Source organism: Sturnira hondurensis, unplaced genomic scaffold, assembly GCF_014824575.4.
Source record: "Sturnira hondurensis isolate 20B ecotype Veracruz unplaced genomic scaffold, ASM1482457v3 Scaffold0018525, whole genome shotgun sequence".
NCBI classification, from domain to species: domain Eukaryota; kingdom Metazoa; phylum Chordata; class Mammalia; order Chiroptera; family Phyllostomidae; genus Sturnira; species Sturnira hondurensis.
Window position 1 is genome coordinate 13769405 of NW_028091156.1, and position 19014 is coordinate 13788418.

Genomic DNA, 19014 nt, shown 5'->3' on the forward strand with positions numbered 1-19014 from the left:
ATCTCCCAGGAAAAGGTGGACACAACAATCAGATTGTCCCGAGGCAAAATGCAGGAAGAGGAACCGGAGGGAACTGAAATGGGAACTAGTCAGAGACTCAACTCTCCTACCAGTGCCAGAACGAGTGGACAGAAAGTTGTTACGGATACAGAAGAGCCAGGCGGCAGCATCAGTCACATAAACTGGCATTTCCAGGACTCTCTCCCCAGCAACCACACACACATCCTTCCTGTGAGCATGAACACTCATCAAGACAGATGAGGTCCTGGTACATAAATGTTTACAAATAGAAAATAAGTCGTACAGAGTATTTTCTAACTATACTGGCATTAAACTAGAAATTAGGGAAAGGTAACAGGAAAATCTCCAATCAGTTGGAAATTAAACAATATACTCACAAACAATCCACCAAAGAAAAACTGAAACATACTCTCAATGGAAGAATAATGAAAATACAACATGTTGAAATTTGTGGGGACAGCTGAAGCAGTCCTCCCTCCTGTCACCACCAGACGGTCTTCCTCCCATCAGGCGGTTCTGCGACCCCAGCGGGGCACCCTGCAACTCAGTTCTGTCACTGTGCACAGGATGGCGTCAGGCCCTGCAGGCTAAGGGCCAGGTCCCGCAAACTGCTGTCCTACCCGACTCCCAGGGCCAATCGCAGGTCCAGGTTGTCACCTGTGCCTCCAACTGGCTGAAAATGGAAGGTTCCTACGACCTCGTCTTTGGGTCCTACTGATTTGCTAGAGCACCTCACGGGCTTCAGAAAGACAGTTTTACCTGCCAGACCCCTGGTTCATTACAATAGGTAGGAACTCAGAACAGCAGCTGGAAGAGGTACGCAGGGCAAGGTGTGGGGGAGGCCGCGGAGCTCCACGCTCTCTGGGTGCTCTGCTCTCCCCAAATCCCCATGCGTCCTCCAACCTAGTGCTCTCAGAACCTCATCCTTGGGGGTTTTAATGAAGACTTTATTGCAGGTATGATTGAATCCCTCTTCCCTCCCTGGAGGTCGGGGGGGCCGGGTGAAGGTTCCAGCCCCCACCCACAGGTGCTCTCCAAAGGTCACCTGGTTGACACACACCCAGATGTGGTGAAGAGGCCTTCTCAGTTCTTTTATCTTCCCAGCTCTGCAGCTGTTTCAGGGCCGGAGAATGACCAAAAACTGCTGCTGTTGCTCGCTCTTCCCCCATAGTGTTCCACATTTGGGGGGTATCTTTTCCCTCGGCCTGAAGAATGTCTTTCACCTATTCCATTAAAGTAGGTCTGCCTTCACCTGAGGAGTCTTCACGTCACCCCCATTGTCCTGAGGGACACTTCCCTGGCTGCAGAGTCCCGAGTTGGCAGTTTGCTGCTGGAACTTTGCAATGCCACATCGTCCTGGCCTGCGTGGTCCTTCAGGTGAAAACACTGTCTTCTGACAGGTCGTTTCACGGTGGGTAACCTTTCATGGCTCTCTAGCTGTTTTCAAGATGTCCTTTAGTTTTCAAGTTTATGATGTTTTGGGCTGGGGTTTCTTTGGTTCACCCAGCTTACTCAGGAGGTTTTTGGCCATCAGTTTTTAAGGGGTTTTTTTTTTGAAGATTTTATTTAGTTTTACAGAGAGAGGGTGAGAAACATTGATGTGCAAGAGATACATCGACCCCCACTAACCAGGAATCAAACCTTGCCCTCTTGGGTTAAGAAAGATGTTCCTCCTTCAGACTCGCTGGCAGCCCCAGGGTGGCCTGGGGGCTCCAGCAAAAAAAAAAGAAAAAACAGGGAAAAGGGGGCGTGTCCCCCACTCTCTTTGAGGGCTCAGTTCCTTTTCTGTCCCTCCAGCCAGACCATGGCAGGGCCCTGCCCCCCCGAGCTCACTGCTGCGCTGTGTTCAGGCTTGGAGACCCCCAGGATCCTTTTAAAGGGTGGGCTCACCACCCAGGTTGGACTTAGGACTCTGGAGCTCCTCCCCAACCTGCAGGCTGGTGGTATTCCCCCTCCCCATCCTCGGGGCTGTGCCAGATCCTGTCCAGGCTTATGGGTGTGTTCAGTGAGAACAGAAGGGGAATGCTGATCCCATCTCACCTGGAAACCTTACCACCGAACCTTCCCTAAAACCAGTGAAAAATATTATAGAGTGTGTGTAGCATTAACCCACACTTCCGGGAGGAAAGGACTGTGTACATGTGCCCCCCAGATAAGTGCTTAGAGAAAAGGTCTGCAAGTTTACACACCAGACTTAGCACTGGTTTCCTCCAAGAAGGGGCACAGAAGTGACGGTGACGGGGTGCTACCGAAGGGGATTTTCATTGTTTACGCCATACTTCTTTTGAAATTATTGTTTTTAAATATTTTATTTATTTATCTTTAGAGAGGAAGGGAAGGAGAGGAGAGAAATATCAATGTATGGTTGCCTAATTGTGAGTCCCCTGCTGGGAACTGGCCTGCAAGCCAGGCATGTGCCCCAACCGGGAATCAAACCACGATCGTGAGGTTCTCAGGCCCGCGCTCAATCCACCGAGCCACACCAGCCAGGGCCTTTTGAAATTATTTCAGCCATACACTACTACTTTTGCAATTTTCAAAGCAATAGGAAGGTATGAGGTGAACAATGGGGAACATTTTCCTCGATGTAGCTACCACATCTTGTTCAACATTTCTCTCATGAAAAACCCATTTAGGACTCACTGTGATCACGTATTGTTTCCAACCATTGATGTACTAATCAGAATTAATTTCCCAAAACACAGAAGGCTGTTTTTTCTTTTTTTATTCCAGCCTGTAATATCAAGTAACTTTATTCACATTTTTCCAAATAACTACAACATTAAACATAAGCAAAAAGCCATACACAGGTCTTACAAACTACAAGCTAAAATTCCCACTGCCGAGCTTTGGGATTACCCACGCCTTGCTCCTTTGGAACGTTCAAGTGCATGGAACGCTCAGAATGAACTTTTAACATGGGGACTGCTGCTAATTATTTTTTTCAGTCCAAAAAGCAGCTTCTAAGGTCTTCATTCAGGCGTGCTTTCAAAATGGAAAAAAGCACTAAAGGCGCAACTATTTCCCACTCAGACTAGCAGGCTTGGACGGAACCAACCTGAGCCCTAAATCTACACACGGCTCCTGGACTTGGGATCACGCATACACTCACGCCGAATAGCTGTCTATTCCAACTACTGCACAAAACTCCATTCCAAATGCACACAAATGGTCACATTTTTCAGATCCCTTTTAAATTATTTCACGGATCTCGACACAATAGTAAGGACTGTACGAGTTAGGCATTAGCAGTTTGATACCAAATCATCACAGAATTAGGTTGTATAAATATTAGCACCATTTTTAATCTAATCCAATGGAATGTCAAATTATCCACTAAACGATTTTTTACCAAAGTAGTCAACAAGTTTTGATTTCTAACATGTGCTTCACCTCACTCCCTTTTTGCCAATATACTTCTGAATATTTTAAATATCAAGTAGTGTAACATCCGTGTTTGAAATTTCTACCCAGGACAACATTATCAATTTACAGGAGGAGGGAAATACACTAAAGATTTTTTTTAACCTGTAAATTGTGCAATACTTTGTTTTGGATGTATGATTTCCAATAACTCAGTGGCTGTTCTATGCAATTTAGTTAGCTGAGTTTCCTAGTATAGAAATGATAAAACTATTAATATGTAGTAGGCATAAATAAATGCCCACTACAAGATGAGCAATTAAGATAATCTATACCTTATTATAATAACTTCAGTAAACTTACAAAATGTTGATATGTGCTTAGAAATTTTATGGGGAGGGGTGGTATACATATAACCAGAAGTGCCAAGTAAGTAACAGCAGTCTTTTAGGTTTTAAACAAAAATTAAAAAAGAATTGAATTCCTACTTACTTATTCACCCAGGTCCAGCAGTTGCAAATGTCATCCAGTATTCTATTACTTCTCTTAATAAAAGTAACACAGAAACACATTTGTGGAAATTGTTTTAATTAAAACCTTAAAACCAAAATTTTAAAAACAGAGTCTGTGTAGCAATTATTTTATTCCATATTTTAAACATCACTGGATTCTCAAGCACTTTGACGCTTTTCAACATGAAAGGTTAATTTTAAACTATCTTGCTGTCTCGCAAGTTGTCCCAAGAATTAGAAACATGATTACAACCACATTGGTTTCTAGTCCATCAAATTGTTACAACTTGAAGTATTTCATAGGCTCAAAAGTTAACTTGCACCCCTACAGAGGAAAAAAAAAAGAAAAGAAACCCTAACCTAATGACTTCAGTAAGACACAGGAAGGGGAGTCAAAATTCATTCATGATTTACTTGTCCTTCATGCACATTAAAAGTACTTTAAAAACCTTGCTCAATTGTCCTCTATTTAAAATGGGGAAACATGGCCAATATTACCTCCTAGGTTTTTCCAGATCTCCCCCTAGAGTCTTCACTAGGAAGCTCTGTACGTACAAGTCTGTTTTCTAAAGGAGAGAGGCTGGCTTGCTCCAAGCCCAGAGGAAGCTGGGTTTCTAAGGCAGTCTGTCCACGGGGGGCCTGCGCTACCCGCTGGGGTTCCCTTCCCTTCCCTAAGATTGTCAGGTGCGACCTGAAGGCTTGAACAATGCTGAACCCCAACACGCAGGAAGTGGTTTAAAAGGACAGTGTCCACAGTCAGCTGCACCATCCAATGATCACACTAACTTGACCTCTAAGAGACCTGCAGTGTTTGAGGACTTTAATAATAACAGCAAAAGTCACCAGAATTAACTCACCACAAAATGATGCAAAATATTTTTTAAAAGTCTTTTTTTTTAAAGCTCATGATTCTTCAGTATGGTTTTCACAGCTTACTACAGTTGTAAGTTGACATTATGTGAAGATTTTATGTGGACTAAAACATAGTTGTGTTCTAAAAAGTGATCATAATACTTCAAAGACCCACAGTACAAATATCAAGGAAATGCTCACACTCACATCAAACACCAAACTTTCACCTCCCACACCCCCAGGTGCTAAGTTGGCAAAGTACCTTTCTCCTCTCTTAGCACTCATCCGTCCTGTAAAGTCTGTCTCCACTGGATGGAAACCAGAGCTTCTTCAAATCACTTCTCCTTCCCCAAAGCACACGTATTCACTGAAGAGAAGGGGCACTTCATTCACACATACACACCCTTACATTTGGACCTACGCACAACGTCCTCTCACACGAAGTTCTGCACAAGACCTACTAGCTAGGAATGTATTCCCACCCAAAGTGAGTATGTACATCATCGAGGCTGTTATTAGCGAGTTCTGGGGAGGAGAGAGTGCAGGAGGCAGATGGGCCACATCTCTGGGGGACACCCGACTGTCCCGCGTCCCGAGAGGAGGCCCGGCCACCTCAGTTTCATTCAATAAAAGTCCAGGGCGGTTCTGTCACTGCCGACTGTAACAGGAGACACAAACAAAAGCCCTCGTGGGTGTGCGCCAGCGGCCAGCGACCCACTCCTTGTAAGTGCTCTAAAAACAATTAAAAAGTGGCACAGCCATCTTTGACTCAAAAGAGACTTCCGTGCTGTTCTAGACACACGGCACCGGCCCTCTTCACTGGAATGCACTTGAACTAGTAAACCACTGAATAATAAGTGCCCAGAATCTAGATGATGGTTTAAAGAGAAAAGATAACCCTCACCAAGCCCAGATAATTTTTAAATATCGCAGTCTGGGTGAAGTGAACTGAAATACAACTAACTTTAATTGCTCAGAAATGCCTGAAGTTCTAGTTTCACGGCACAGGGGACCACCGTGAGTGCCAGAATGCACGTTTGACATGACGTTCCCTCACAAAGCTACTCCGAAGGCCGATGAGTCCTGTGCTGATGTTGGAATGAGCGTGCCGGCTGCTCAATCTGGAGTGTTACTTGGGGCAGGACAAAACCAGCTCCACCTAAACTTACGGAAAAAATACTGAGTGTTAAGCATCTATAGCCATTTAAAGGCATTTGGTGTCAGTACCTTAAAAGATTAAGATGCTCTGCAACAAAACCCTTACAAGAATATCAAAGATTATGGGAATTATCTTCATAAATAACCAAATGTCTATGGCTTCAACTTCACCCGACTGCAGAGGTCGGGGATCAGGGTTCCTCAAAAGAGAAAAATCTGTTGGCAATTCCCTAAGAATCTTGCATAATCCACTGGTTTCTTAAACCTGGTTCCTTCCAACGCGTTTGTTTTGTTTGCTCTTTCTTTTATTTACACTGCTGAAAGGTGCCCGCTTCCCTCAGGCGCGGGCCGAGTAGCACCTCATGTACTCCGTCATCCACGGGTCCTCCGAGGAGGAAGGCCTCACCCTCCTGCTCTTCTCCACATCCACGGAGTGAGCTCGCTGCCTCTGAGCGAGCAGTTTCCTTTTCTCCACCTGTCTTCTGTTCTTGGCCCGCAATGCTGATTCATGAATCTAAGGAGAGTCCAGAAATAGAAGTATAATAAAGGAGAGTCCAAAAACAGAAGTATAATAACCTGAGTGGCTTTCGAATGGATGTGCAAGAATATTTGTGATGCCTCCACCCCAGGCCCCCTGAGGCAGGGCAGAGGCAAGCCCAGCCCCCTGGTTTGCAGCTCTGCACACCAAGGCTTCTCCAGAATGGCCGTTCCCCCGAGGCTGCGGGGCACCCACTGTCAGCGACAGTGACACCAAGCAACAGAAAACGTCCATGGGACTAAATTCAGATACAAATGCTAAGCAACGAATCTGCATGGCTCTCTAGAAACCGCCTCTGGAAAATCATGGAATCTGCTTAGCATTAGGCAAGGCTAAGTATTCCATTAAAGGACTTGAAGTGTTTTACAGCGAAAGAGTAAAAAAAAACCCTCAAGGATTTTACCATGTGAGGCATTTCATACTACAGATAAGCCGGTTAAACGTAACCCTGCCCAGTCGTTTGCTAAACCGAGGCTTTGCCGTCTGAGGCGCCGCTCCAACACCATCTGCCGTGGGGGTCAGAGGGCTGCTCGGGGAGAGTGTGCCTACGGTGTTCAACCAGAATCCACACAGTCTGCACCTTCTCTTTGTTCCTTTCCTTCGTTCTTTGCTTTGGGCAGTGGTAACAGTAGAATCACTAACCCACGCAATTGTTGGGTGGTCCTACACGTGAGGACGCCCCTGCCTGACCTGCTCTCGGGACACAGACAGGGACGAGCCAAGCCTCAGTCAGAGGGGAGCCGACGTCCTGGAGTGGAGGGAGGTGTCTTCCAGTGCATCTGGGCTGGGAAACACCCTCGTTCAAACTCAGTCCCAGGAGCAAAGGGGGGGGTCTTTGGCAGAGGGCAAGAGCTATAGGGGTAGCAACCTAACAGGCAAACCAATGTCAAAGGAGCCCAGGAAACACCAGTTAGCAAAGCTGAAGGGACTAGAAACCTCTCCAGACGCCCAAGGCAAATGTGGGTGAGCAGCCCAGCCCTGGTTGTGCCCCTCTTGGCACCTCCTGGCACCCCAGAACTCCAGAACCCAGACTCCATCCACTTCTTCCCCAGGCTCAGTGTTGGTAAACCTTCTGGGTTCTCGTGAACTCCTGGCAAAACCCCCTGGTCTCCAGGCAGCCAGCCTCCAGAATCCTCCCACTTGCCAATCAGATGCCCAGTTCTGGACTCTCCTTGGCCCACCACACCATCCCCTAGGGCATCTCTGCGACCACAGGGTGCGAGAGCCAAGGACAGGCCCGTGGCCGAGCCCACCCTCCGAGGAGAAGCAGAAAAGCGCGTGCACACGCACGCACCTCATGCACCGGGGCCGAAGCACAGACATTGTGCGTCTTCTGGCTTCCAGTGTCCATCTGCCTCTCTCCCCACCCGTAAAGAGCGAATGGATGCTTCTTTTCTTTTATTTTACTTGATGATCTCTGAGGGCTTTTCACCGCCTTCCTGGCTCCTCTAGCAAACAAGGCGCTAGGCTGTTGTCGAGGCTTCGGGCCACTGGGTAATCTGTCAGTCTCTTTTGTCATGACCTCTCCTTCCGGTTTTTCATTTACGTCTTTGACTGGTGATGCTTTTTTTTAAAAAGGAGACAAAACAAGATGAAAATGCTTTAAAAATCAGGTTTACACAGAATTCCCTTAAATATTTGGGTTGAAGAATACATTATGCTGGTCTCAGGGACATTTTCACACAATTCAATTCACAGGTTTCCCTTTGGGCAGAAAAGCAGGAACAAGTCAATCTGATAATTTTCAGTCTATCCCATTTTTTAAAAAGATTTTATTTATTCTTAGGGGGCGGGAAGGAAAGGAGAAAGAGAGGGAAACGTCAACGTGTGGTTGCCTCTCCCCTACTGGGGACCTGGTCTCCAACCCAGGCACATGCCCTGACTGGGAATCGAACCAGTGATGGTTCGCAGGCTGGCACTCCATCCCCTGAACCACACTATCCAGGACAGTCTATCTCATTTTTAAGTTAAAAACAAATACAGCAAGGCTGAACCAAGCCTACTCAAAAGCTCCTATTCTGAGATTAAATATTAAAAGTAAGCGAACGCTGTGGCCTCATGGCTTCCTCCAAACTCCCAGGAGCAACTGCAATCCGTTGTCAGGAGGTCTGGCTGCAGGGAAGACCCGGATGTTGCGGTGATCACCCAGCAGCTACACAAGGAGACTTCGTAAGTCACTCAACTCAAATTCCAGGATTCCATTACTGCCCGATGTTCCCCAGTCAGGGAGGATGCTCTGTGTGGCTCTTACATGCTCCTTGCAAGAGCTAGCTGGTGACCTCAATTTGAAAGCACCCCCCCACCCCATCACAATAGGGTGTGGTTTCCATAGTTACTTACCTGGTGCACAGCTTTGCATCCCCAGCCTGACCAGCTAGAGAGAGAACCAGTGGGGTAAGGCGGCTTCCCCTCCACTTGCAACAGAAACGAGCACCGTCTACACCACCCTCAATCTGTCAGCAGAGCAGGGAAGCTCAGGTGGGGGCCGGGGCAGCCCACCCAGGGTGAGCACTCCCAAACAGAACCATTTCCCTTCACTGCCTTTTACGATCTTGCCATTCGTGATCATTTATTAGCCCGTTATTTTTTCTAAAGGTTACATTCTGCCGTGTGAACCCTTTGTGAGCCTTTGTTTAGTGTCAGCCTAGACGTACACTCAGCAGCGGGGGCTCCGTACACCCATCGCCTCCGACGCTCCGGAGTCCGGGTCTAGCAATGACTTCACAGATTGCTATGCCAAACTCTCTTCCCTTTTTAAAGACAGACTTTAATTCCTGACTGCTTTTTGTCACAATTCTTATCTTGCTGAGGTCCACCTTCCCTTCAAAGTACAGCGAGCCCCTGCACAGCCCGCCCAGACACTGGGGGATGAACGTGTCATTGGCAATGGCCTTGACTCTACCACACCACTTTGTTTATTACTAAATATTTTAAGACAGAGACAATGCACACCCGATGCCGGGGTTTAATGCGCTGCACCGCTGTGCCCTGCACCTTCAGACCCAGCACCTGAGCTGCCCGAGATGACACAGGATGGCAACCTTCCTTTCTATCACACACTCACAGCTCAAACGTTTCTCTGAGGGATGTGTCCACACAGTCTCCCTCCCCTGGATCTAGGAGGTGGGAGAAGGAGCCCACTGGGGCCAAGGCAAAGGAAAAGAGAAGGGGGCCAAGACTGTGCAGCTATAATCCCAAGAAAGACTGAAAACGGCCCCAATCATTCTCACAGGCTCATCGCCCACCCATCTCTTCCTGTCCCATTCCATCTAACCCACATCTTCCAGCCAAGCCTGCCCGGAGAAGGTAATATGGATTAGTCCAAAGGACAGGCTGGAGCCAGCCAGAAAGAACAGGGAAGGGAACCCCAGGAAAAGGGAACAGCCTGTCCAAAGGCACAGGGAGAAGAACAAAGAGAAGTAGCTCAGAATGCCAGGTACAGAGAGTCCGTGGATGAAGGCAGGGAGAGAGAAGGCTCTCTCTTTCAAACCCTGAAGATTTCGTTGCACCCTGGAATTGAAGAACCACTGAAGAATTCTGAGCTGAAAAATGACATGGTCCTCTTTCTACTTGAGGAATGAGGCTTCTAGCTGTGAATGTGAAGGACGCATGAGATCAGAGGTAGGAGCAGAAGGGCCTGCTGGGAAAACCCGGCAGAGTCCAAGTGAGTCATCAACAGAGATGGCAGGGTGGAGAGGCAAGAAACAACCAGGACAGAGCTCAACACACCTGGCCAGTGCTCAGACTCACCTGGGCGCTGAGAACCACACACTGATCAGACCAGCGGGCACCTGGAACCAAGGATGCTTTCTAAGAAGGACTCTCTGGAGCAGAGAGCCCACAGTGCTGGGTTGGCCTCACAGGTAAACAGACAGCGGACGTGAGGTGGGCACTGGAAGGCAAAGGGGAGGCCTCAGCTCCCACAGGTGTTTAGAGGGGGCGGTCATGCCATCCTCTGACAGATGGCTCGCCAAAGGTTGAGAAAGCGGTGCTTGGCACCTTGGCGTAAGATGCTCTTGGAAGAACAAAACAGGCAGCAGCTGGACCTTTCATCGGGGGCTCAGGAAAACCAGTGGGATGGGAGAAGGTTGCGAGTGAGCAGGTGGGAGCTGTGAACCCGGTCCCCTGGAAGAAATGCAGAGTCAGAGGAGAGAGGAGCAAGCCAGGCCCCGGGGACGCCATTGTTCACGGAGCAGGCGGGCAGAGGAAGGAAGCCCCAAGAGGGAGACAGAGAAAGAGTAGCTCAGAACATAGAAGAACTACCCAGCACAGAAGCTGAGGAAAGAGCTTCAGCAAGGGAGAGAGCAGCTAACTGTGCCACAAACATCAACGAGAAGTCAGCAGGATGAGGATGAAGACAGGCTTAGCACTGGGCAGCCAGGCCGTTTCATGTGTGACAGAGGGGAGTGCGGGGTGGGGTCACGTCGGGCTGCAAAGTGAGTAGAATGGAGACCTCCATTCTGGTAGCAGTGGGCTCCTGGGCCAACCCTTCTGTCACGGATAACCAAGAAAGGCGACGTTAACAACTAACAGTATCCACCAAACACAGGAAACTAAAGTCTTCTCTGGGGACCAGAGGCCTGACCTCGTTCCTACAATCTCTTCTCACACACCGTTCTGAGTGCGCTGTGGGGTGGCCAGTGCACAGAAAGAGAAGACAGCAGGAGGGACCAGCGGGAGCAAAAGACTAGGGACGATGGAAGGGTGATTACCGTTCACAGACTATAACAACACTGTGTTTACCCCCCTGGACTTAAAGAAAAAAGACGCATTCGAAAGTGTCTGCATCAGCAGGAGATGAAAGACAGAAAGGACAGAAGGGACCGGACTTACTGCTGTAACATTAATATTTATAAGACTATGGAAACAGTGCCTGGTACAAGATAAGTGTACCTAAGTCTATGTTTCAAAATCCTATTAAAAAAAAAGTTTAAAATAAAGACATTTTCAGACAAATGAAAACTGTTCACCACCTTTATGGTAGAAGATTAAATAAAATCCCCCTTCTCAGTAACGATCATTCAAACAAAACTAGATTTCATCTAGAACTGTGCTGTCCAATACAAAAGCTCCTAACACCACACGTGGCTGTTAAACACAAGTGTAAATCAATTAAAATTAAAGAGTCAGTTTCTCATTACACCTGTAAGAGTTCAAGTGCTCAGTGACCACATGTGGGTGGGGGCCACCCCGTAAGGCGGTGCGAACAAAAGGCATGTCCATCAGCACCCAAAGTTTCATTGAACAGTCTGGTTTTTCTAAAGTATTTGAATAGCAGAATTACCACTTTGGACCTACTGGATATGTGTATGTGTCAATCTTTTCAAACATGAACACTTAGAAAAATTTGCATATCCAATATCATAAAGCACATCTTAGTGCATTTACAAAACTGAAATCACATAGAACATGTTCTTTAACTTTAGTGTAAAACAGATAATACGGCTGCACGAAAATGTGAACGCCCTCAATGCCAGAGCTTCCAAAACACCAAAATGGTAAGCTGCATTGTGTACCTTTTCCCATTTTTAAAAATTTTTTTAAATTAAAAAGTAGTGATGGAGGGCATTCCTTTCTCAATCCTGATCTTATTAGCATAAATGTTAAACTTTATTAATTTGGGGGGGAATATTTTAAAAATCATAATGAAAATTAGAAAATGTGCTTAAGGGAATAATAATACTATATGACAAAACTTGCATGAAACAGCAAAAGCAGTAACCACAGGGACATTCATGGCCTGAAACCAGTACAGGATGGGGCAAAAGTAGGTTCACTGTTGGGAGTATGAAAAAGAGTTTACTCCTGTATTATTACCTACTAACTATTGTATTAGTTTCCATATGAACAACTGTAATCCTACTTTTCCCCATCCTATATGTATCAAAAAAAAAGTCAGGGCAAATGATGAGCATCCACCTTTAAAAGTCAGAAAAATAAGCCCAAAGAAAATCACAGTTCAGGGAAAAAAGACCTTGAGTGAACGAAAACATATAATAAACAAAGAAGACCAAACACGAGCCTGACTGGCTCCACAAAAGCCACAGACACAAGTCTGCGGCCGAGCAGGGCTACCGAGGCCGGGCAGTGCAGACGCCACTCATTCCCAGGGCCACGGAGTCGGCATGCAACGCACACGCAATGGAGAAAACCCATGTAGCCGAGAGTCAGCTTGGCAAAAGGCTGATAGAATTCATACACCTCTGGCGCTGCTGACCAGGAGAGAAGGAAGTACAAAATAAAAAGTGAAAAGAGAACAAGTGGGGAATTCGGGTCAAGTGTGCACTGACATATGTGTGTAGTCCCTTCCTCCCCAAACCCCACTAGAGTGAAGGAAACAGGTATAAACCCACAAGAACTAGGAAGGCGATGACCTCAGACCGACAGTGTCAGTAAAACACTGCAAGATGGAGTGTAGCTGGAGAGGCAGAAGTGGCCTCGCAGGGGCACGCACCCTACCTCCCTGCAGGGGAAGGGCCCACGGGGACACGAGCTGACCCGCAGACAGAACGAGCACCTGAGGTGCCAGATCCCCCAGCAGGCTGGTGTGGTGGCTTGCCCTTTCCAAAGGTCCAGCATCCATCGGCGCCCTGCCCAGATGCTCTGACGACATCATAGAAACGCGCCCACATTGAGAATTGGGGTCGGTGCTTCTTGCCCTTGAACCCAGGGTCAAAGAGGTGTTATGTGCAACCCTAAGTTGTAAAGGACAATACAGCACCTGCCCAGCTCTCTCTCAGGGACACTCTTTCTTGGAGGCCAGCCAGCACGTTAGGAGGAAGGCCGGGCACAAGAAGATGTCACATGCCAAGTGTCCTAGCAGACAGCCACCAACCCTAGGGCCTCCCAGCTGAGGCCACAGACAGCATGGGGCAGAGACAAGGCACACCCTGGCACCTCCAGATTTTGAAAGACAATACTTCCCACCTAGAATTCCCTGCCCAGCCACAGACTCACTGAATCAGGAGGGTAGAATAAAGCTATCTTTTGACACGCAAGGTCTCAGAAAATTAACCTCTCACACACCCTGTTTCAGGAAGCGACTGAAGATAAGCCCCAACAGAGAGAGATGATGTGAAATCCACACAACAGAGGCTCCCACCCAAGAAAGAAGCCAAGGAGTCCCAGGGCGGTGGCCAAGGGCCCTCCCAAGATTCAACCAGGCAGTAGCTGCTAAGAACAGCCACCGAGCCAAAAGAAGTAGGTCAGAGGCCCTGGGAGAGATGTCTTCAGATGTCCAGAGTGATAGTGAACCTGATGTGCGGGTTGGATTGTGAAAGAAAGAAAAGGGAATCGCAGCAAACAAGGTAGGTGGGACGGGTTTGGGCACAGGTGCACTACTGCAGACGCTACCTGTGGAGCTAACACACTCCTTGATGCCTATCCCGCATCTCAGAGGGTGTGGGTGTGCATGGGCTGGGACAGAGGATAAAAAAGAGAGAGCCAGCAGATAATGTTAAAAACTTTAAAAGTCAAGACATGTCGAAGAAAGCAATGTTACCTTGAAAAATAGAAATAAACACCAAAGAGAAAACCAGAGGCAGAGGAAGTGGTACCCAAAGAGTGATTACTGGTGTGTGTGTTTGGTAGGGACCTGCTCTATCTTTGCAAAAAGCCAGATAGAACTATATGATTTGGCGCTGGCTGGATGGCTCCGCTGGTTGGTTAGAGCAGGGGTCCCCCAACCCCTAGGCTCAGGACCACAGCTTGTTAGGAACTGAGCTCTGCCTCCCATCCTCCCCTCCCCACCAGCGGACAAAACCAGTCACTGGTGCCAAGAAGTTTAGGGATCACTGGGTTTGAGCATCATCCAGAAACACTAGGTTGCACAGACAAGAATCAACCAATGGATGCATAAATAAGTGGAACAACAAATTGATGCTTCTCTCTCCCTTGCTCCCTTCCTCTCCCTTTAAAAAAACAAAATCAATAAGTAAAAATTTAAAAGAGAATTATATGATTCTATGTGCATATATGGCTTCAGTAAAAACAAGAACTAAACGTTTACATTTTATAAAAACTCAAGAGTGCTCATCATTCTAGTGTATAAAACCACCCACTTAAAAACAAGGGTTTTCAATCGCACCAGACTCGGGCATCAGGAGAGGCTGAGACAGGCAGGGCCAAAGCAAAGACCCTGCGTGGGACAGTCCTGAGAGCAGAAATCGTCCCACCTTCTCCCTGATGCTTAAACCAGAAGTACGAGTGGAACACAAATAACTGACCTTAGCCGCTGGCAGGATTCAGTCTCTAAGGAAACCGTACTAATCGTGAACTTGGGCAAAAACACAGGCACTATCCAAATGACAATGACGTCTAAAAGTTGTGCTTTTATACTCAGGAATGTAACTGACAGCTCGAGAGATCAGCACCCACAGGAATAAACTGCAAGGCATGTCCCCTACCCCGTCCGCCTTCTGTTAGCCCAATTTCTAGCACTGATCGCTGAAGCTAGTGGTTATCTAGCTTCTATAACAAGTAGTCAGGAGTCTGTGGGGATTCACAGGTAGCACGAGGATGGCGAGGCAACCCCCGCCACATGCACCGAGGACAGTATGACAAGAGCAAAGCAGCCCGGCTCAGGGACGAACTTCCTCTCCTCCTCAGCCTGCCTGTGGAGTCTGACTTGATTGCCGCTTACAGTCTGGTAAATAAACAAAAAGTCACTCCTCGTTTATCCTGCGTTTCCACGTCTTCATCTATAAAATCGAGATAAAAATCATGGTTCTACCTCTTAGCATTGTTTTGAATCTTGACTGAGAAAATACATATTCTAAGATCAGTGGACATGTAACATGCTCTCAGTAAATTTTAGTTATTTCTCTCACTAGAGCCTCTTTAAAATCGAGTGACCCTCTCTGGTGGTGTCTGGCCAATGTTAGAGGGTGGCAGGAAGGAGGCACTGGTAACTGCGTCCGAGGCTTTCAACACAGCCCCCTGCACCAGCGAGCATCCACCCGGCCTCACATGCTGAGAGCCCCCGACTCTGCCCCCGACTGTGCGCAGGAAAGGAGGTGCAGCGTCAGGGCTGAAACACACAGCACGCGCGCAGCATCCAAGAGCCGAATTCCCAGCCACGGCTCCCCCTGCACGCGGCGGCAGCCGGAGGATGCGCACCTTCGGTGAGTGGGTGCGCAGGCAGCGGAGGGGACCCAGCACCGGCGAGACACATGCTCCCACCCACCCCGTGTTACGCAACAGTCTGCGTAAACAAATGCAAAATGCTCTCAGGGACAGCGCGGCTGGGCCCAGGAGTTCACACAGAAAACAAAAGCCCCATTCACAAGACAGAAAGCTTAGCTCGGTGGTTCTTAACCTCTCGGGGTCACCTTTGAGAATCTGATGAAAGCTGGGCTCCTCATTAAAAAGTGGGCGCTTAGGAATAAACAGATGGGGTTCACTGGCTCCCTAAGGCCACCTCGGCCCTTGCGTGAAGACCCGAACCTCGCCAAGGGCACTTCAATTGAGTTCACGGCTGGCTCAAGTCACCTGATTAGGGAAATAAAGGAGGGGGGCGGGTAACGTTGGCGGGTTGACATCTTCCTTATTTTGTCAAGGGGGCGTGGGGGAGGGGAGATTCTCCATCCAAAAAAAAGAAAAAGGAAAGCAGAGCGCTGCAAGAAACTAACAGAGCGGCGCAGTTCAGATGCCAAGAGCACATCCAGGCCTGCGAGCACCCCCTCCCGGGCCCGGTACCTGGCACAGTCGTGTCCTCCGCGTCCCGGGCCTCCGCGTCTCCGGCCTCCGCGTCTCCGGCCTCCGCGTCCCGGGCCTCCGCGTCCCGGGCCTCCGCGTCTCCGGCCTCCGCGTCCCGGGCCTTCGCGGCCCCGGCGACCGGCCCCTCCCGCGCCGCGGCCTCAGCGAGCGGTGGCGGCGAGGCCCGGGCGCACTGGGGCGTGGGGCTCCCGGCGCCCGACGACGCCGAGTCGTCCGAATTGCCGGCCGGGCCCCAGTCGTCCCAAAGCCAGGGCGCGTGCGCCTGCTCCAGCAGCCGGCGGCCCAGGCGGTAGTGCAGCAGCTCGCGGTAGCACACCGCGTACTCTTCCCAGCGCGGCTCCCGGTACCGCTTCATGTACTCGCTCTTCACCCCGCTGCCCGGGGACATGGTGCCGCCCGCCGGCCCCGAGTGCCCGCCACCCCGCGCCGCCGCCGCCTACGGGACGGGGATACGACACAGAGGCCTGCCTTACCCCTCCGACCGCCGGGCCCGCCGCGACATTTAAATCGGGGGCCCCGCCCGGGCGAGGCAGGCGGGGGCGGAGCGCCGGGAGGAGGCGGGGCGCGGAGGGGCGGGGCGACGCGCCGGTAGGGGGCGGGGCGAGGAGGGGCGGGGCGGGGCGCGGAGTGGGGCGGCGCGGGAGGGGCCGAGGAGCGGACGGCCAGTCTCGGGGAAGGGCGGGGCCTTGGGGCCCCTGTCCGGGAGGCGTCGCACCCAGCGACCCGGCCCAGAGATTCTGGGCGGTGTGCTAGGCGTGCAGCTTGGAGGAGGGCGAACCCCTGGGCTGCGGGGAGGGGGGATCATCTCGATGGCGGCTCCGGAGATTGGAAATCAGAAGCTGCAGGCCGGGCCACAAGGCCGCGGGAGGCCGAGGAGCCGTGGGATGCGGGAGCCGGGGAGTGCAGTGATCTCCGCGGCCTCTGAGAGGCCTCCAGGGAGGGGCTTACCTCCTTCCTGCCGCGCCGGCCGGTCCTTTGCGCGCGTGGCGCAGCAGCCAGGAGCGGCCTGCTGTCCCCCGTGCTTTCCGCCTGAGCAAGATGTCGCAGCCGGCGCAGCGGCCCGCGTTCCTGCGGAAGCCCGCTGGCGAAGACGCCGCCTCAATCCCTGGAGCAGACGCCTCCCCCGCGCGCTCCCGGGCCCGGCGCAGTGGGGGCGGCTGCTTCAGTGCAGAGCGCGGGGCGCGAGGATGCAGGCGGGTGGGCCAGCCCCAGGGACCGGGCCCAGGTCACCGTGAGCCCGTGCGAGGCGCCGACGCACCCACGTCCCATCTGGCACCCGTCACTGAAGGAGGCGTCATTTAGGGTCTGGGGTTGATGATACCCGGTGCACTGAACTGGCTAGCGACACTGCGTCCCCGCGCTGGTCGAGTTTCCCAGAAACAACCCTGCGTCCACACGTTGCCTCTTGCTTCCTTCCTCTCTGTTCACACCTGTTACTCTGGTCTCAACTCTTCTTATGTTTTAGTGCAACTCCTTTCTTGTCTCCCCACATATTTTTACACTAAAGCTGCCACACCACTCTCTCTCGGAGACCCACTTACAGATGCAACCTTGACATTCAGTTGCCTAGTGCAGAAGTATGCAATGTTGCCGGGGTTGTTATAGTTTCTAAAGTGGCCCCGCAGATTCTTCCCCCTTTTTAACAGGTGCCTTCATAGATTAATTACAAAAAAGATTTGAAAGAAAAGAAGTTTGGAAAGCCAAAACGCGTTTAGCAGTTGAAGAGAGAGCCTCGGCCACCACGTCACCAACTATTTTCCGTTCTGAGTCCTGTCCCTGCCCCTCCTCACAGCTCAATAATCCAGAGGGTGGGCGCTGCCCTGTGGAACGGGTTAGACTCTTCTGGGAGCTTGAAGTTAGTAGTCCAGAAGTCGTTAGCACTGGATTGTTGACATTCCCACATTCTCCGCGGCCCTGACTTCTTTCCCAAGATAAACCCCACTCGAACTTTCTCATGCATTTCCCTTTGGTTTCAACTTCCCCAGGGTTCGTCGCTGATGGTTGCAACCCAAAGACCTTAATGGTGTGTAATTATGTGACAAAAAATACAGAAGAACACAATCTGTTGGCATCAGCTTTGGCTGCATAATTTACTACCCCCAAACTTAACAGTTTAAGACAAATAAAAGTTATTATTTCTCATGATTCCATAGGTTAACCAGGCAGCTCCTCCGCTGGTGTACTCATTCATACGGTTCCATTTGACTAGAAGGAGAGCTGGGCTGGAAGATTTGAAGCAGCCTATTCACAGGCCTGGCAGTGGCTTGCCGTGGGCTGGGCTGTCCTGCTGACCTCCCTGCGGCCTTATAAACTAGCGTGGTGTCTTCGTTGGCCCGCCCTTTTGAGAGGGAATAACAGCAGCTGGAAGGCCTCTGAAGGTCACAGACATCTCTTCCACTGCACTCTAGTGCTCAAATGTTTAAGTCAGCAGGCCAGCCCAGACCCGGTGAGAGAGAAATCAACTCCACCTCCGCACCGGAGGGATAACGGCGTGCATGCTGGATGGAAGAACATGTGGCCATATTTTACAGTCACACGACCACACACACGTATTCAATATATAAGGTGCGATACTGTTTTTATATAATAATTATGATTTTTATATCATTAGGGATGATTTGTTTTACTTTTCCTTGCACAATTACTTTTTTAAAGTGCTATTATTTTTTAAGAATTTATTTATTTATCTTTAGAGGGGAAGGGAAGGAGAGAGGGGAAGAAATATCAATGTATGGTTGCCTTTCATGCGTCCCCTGCTGGGAACTGGCCTGCAACCCAGGTAGGTGCCCTGACTGGGAATCAAACTGCGATTGTTTGGCTCACAGACCCGCACTCCATCCACGGAGCTACACC

At 49.8% G+C, this 19014-nt stretch overlaps 1 protein-coding gene across 1 annotated transcript; it reads right to left on the bottom strand.

Moving 5' to 3' along the window:
* Positions 1-2763: 2763 nt before the first annotated feature.
* Positions 2764-16679, bottom strand: CCSAP (centriole, cilia and spindle associated protein). Its single transcript, XM_037069447.1, has 3 exons — positions 16141-16679; positions 7739-8007; positions 2764-6420 (listed from the first exon to the last, which is right to left on the bottom strand). Exons 1-3 carry the CDS (start codon positions 16547-16549, stop codon positions 6244-6246), a joined length of 855 nt encoding a protein of 284 aa, XP_036925342.1. The 5' UTR covers positions 16550-16679; the 3' UTR covers positions 2764-6243.
* Between the last annotated feature and the right edge of the window lie 2335 nt (positions 16680-19014).

Coding starts and splice junctions, on each gene's coding strand:
- CCSAP (XM_037069447.1), bottom strand. CDS start 16,549: ATGTCCCCGGGCAGCGGGGTGAAGAGCGAGTACATGAAGCGGTACCGG. Junction 8,008..16,140: donor GGAGGACACGACTGTGCCAG/GTACCGGGCCCG, acceptor TTTAAAAAAAAG/CATCACCAGTCAAAGACGTA. Junction 6,421..7,738: donor CTTCGGCCCCGGTGCATGAG/GTGCGTGCGTGT, acceptor GACTCTCCTTAG/ATTCATGAATCAGCATTGCG.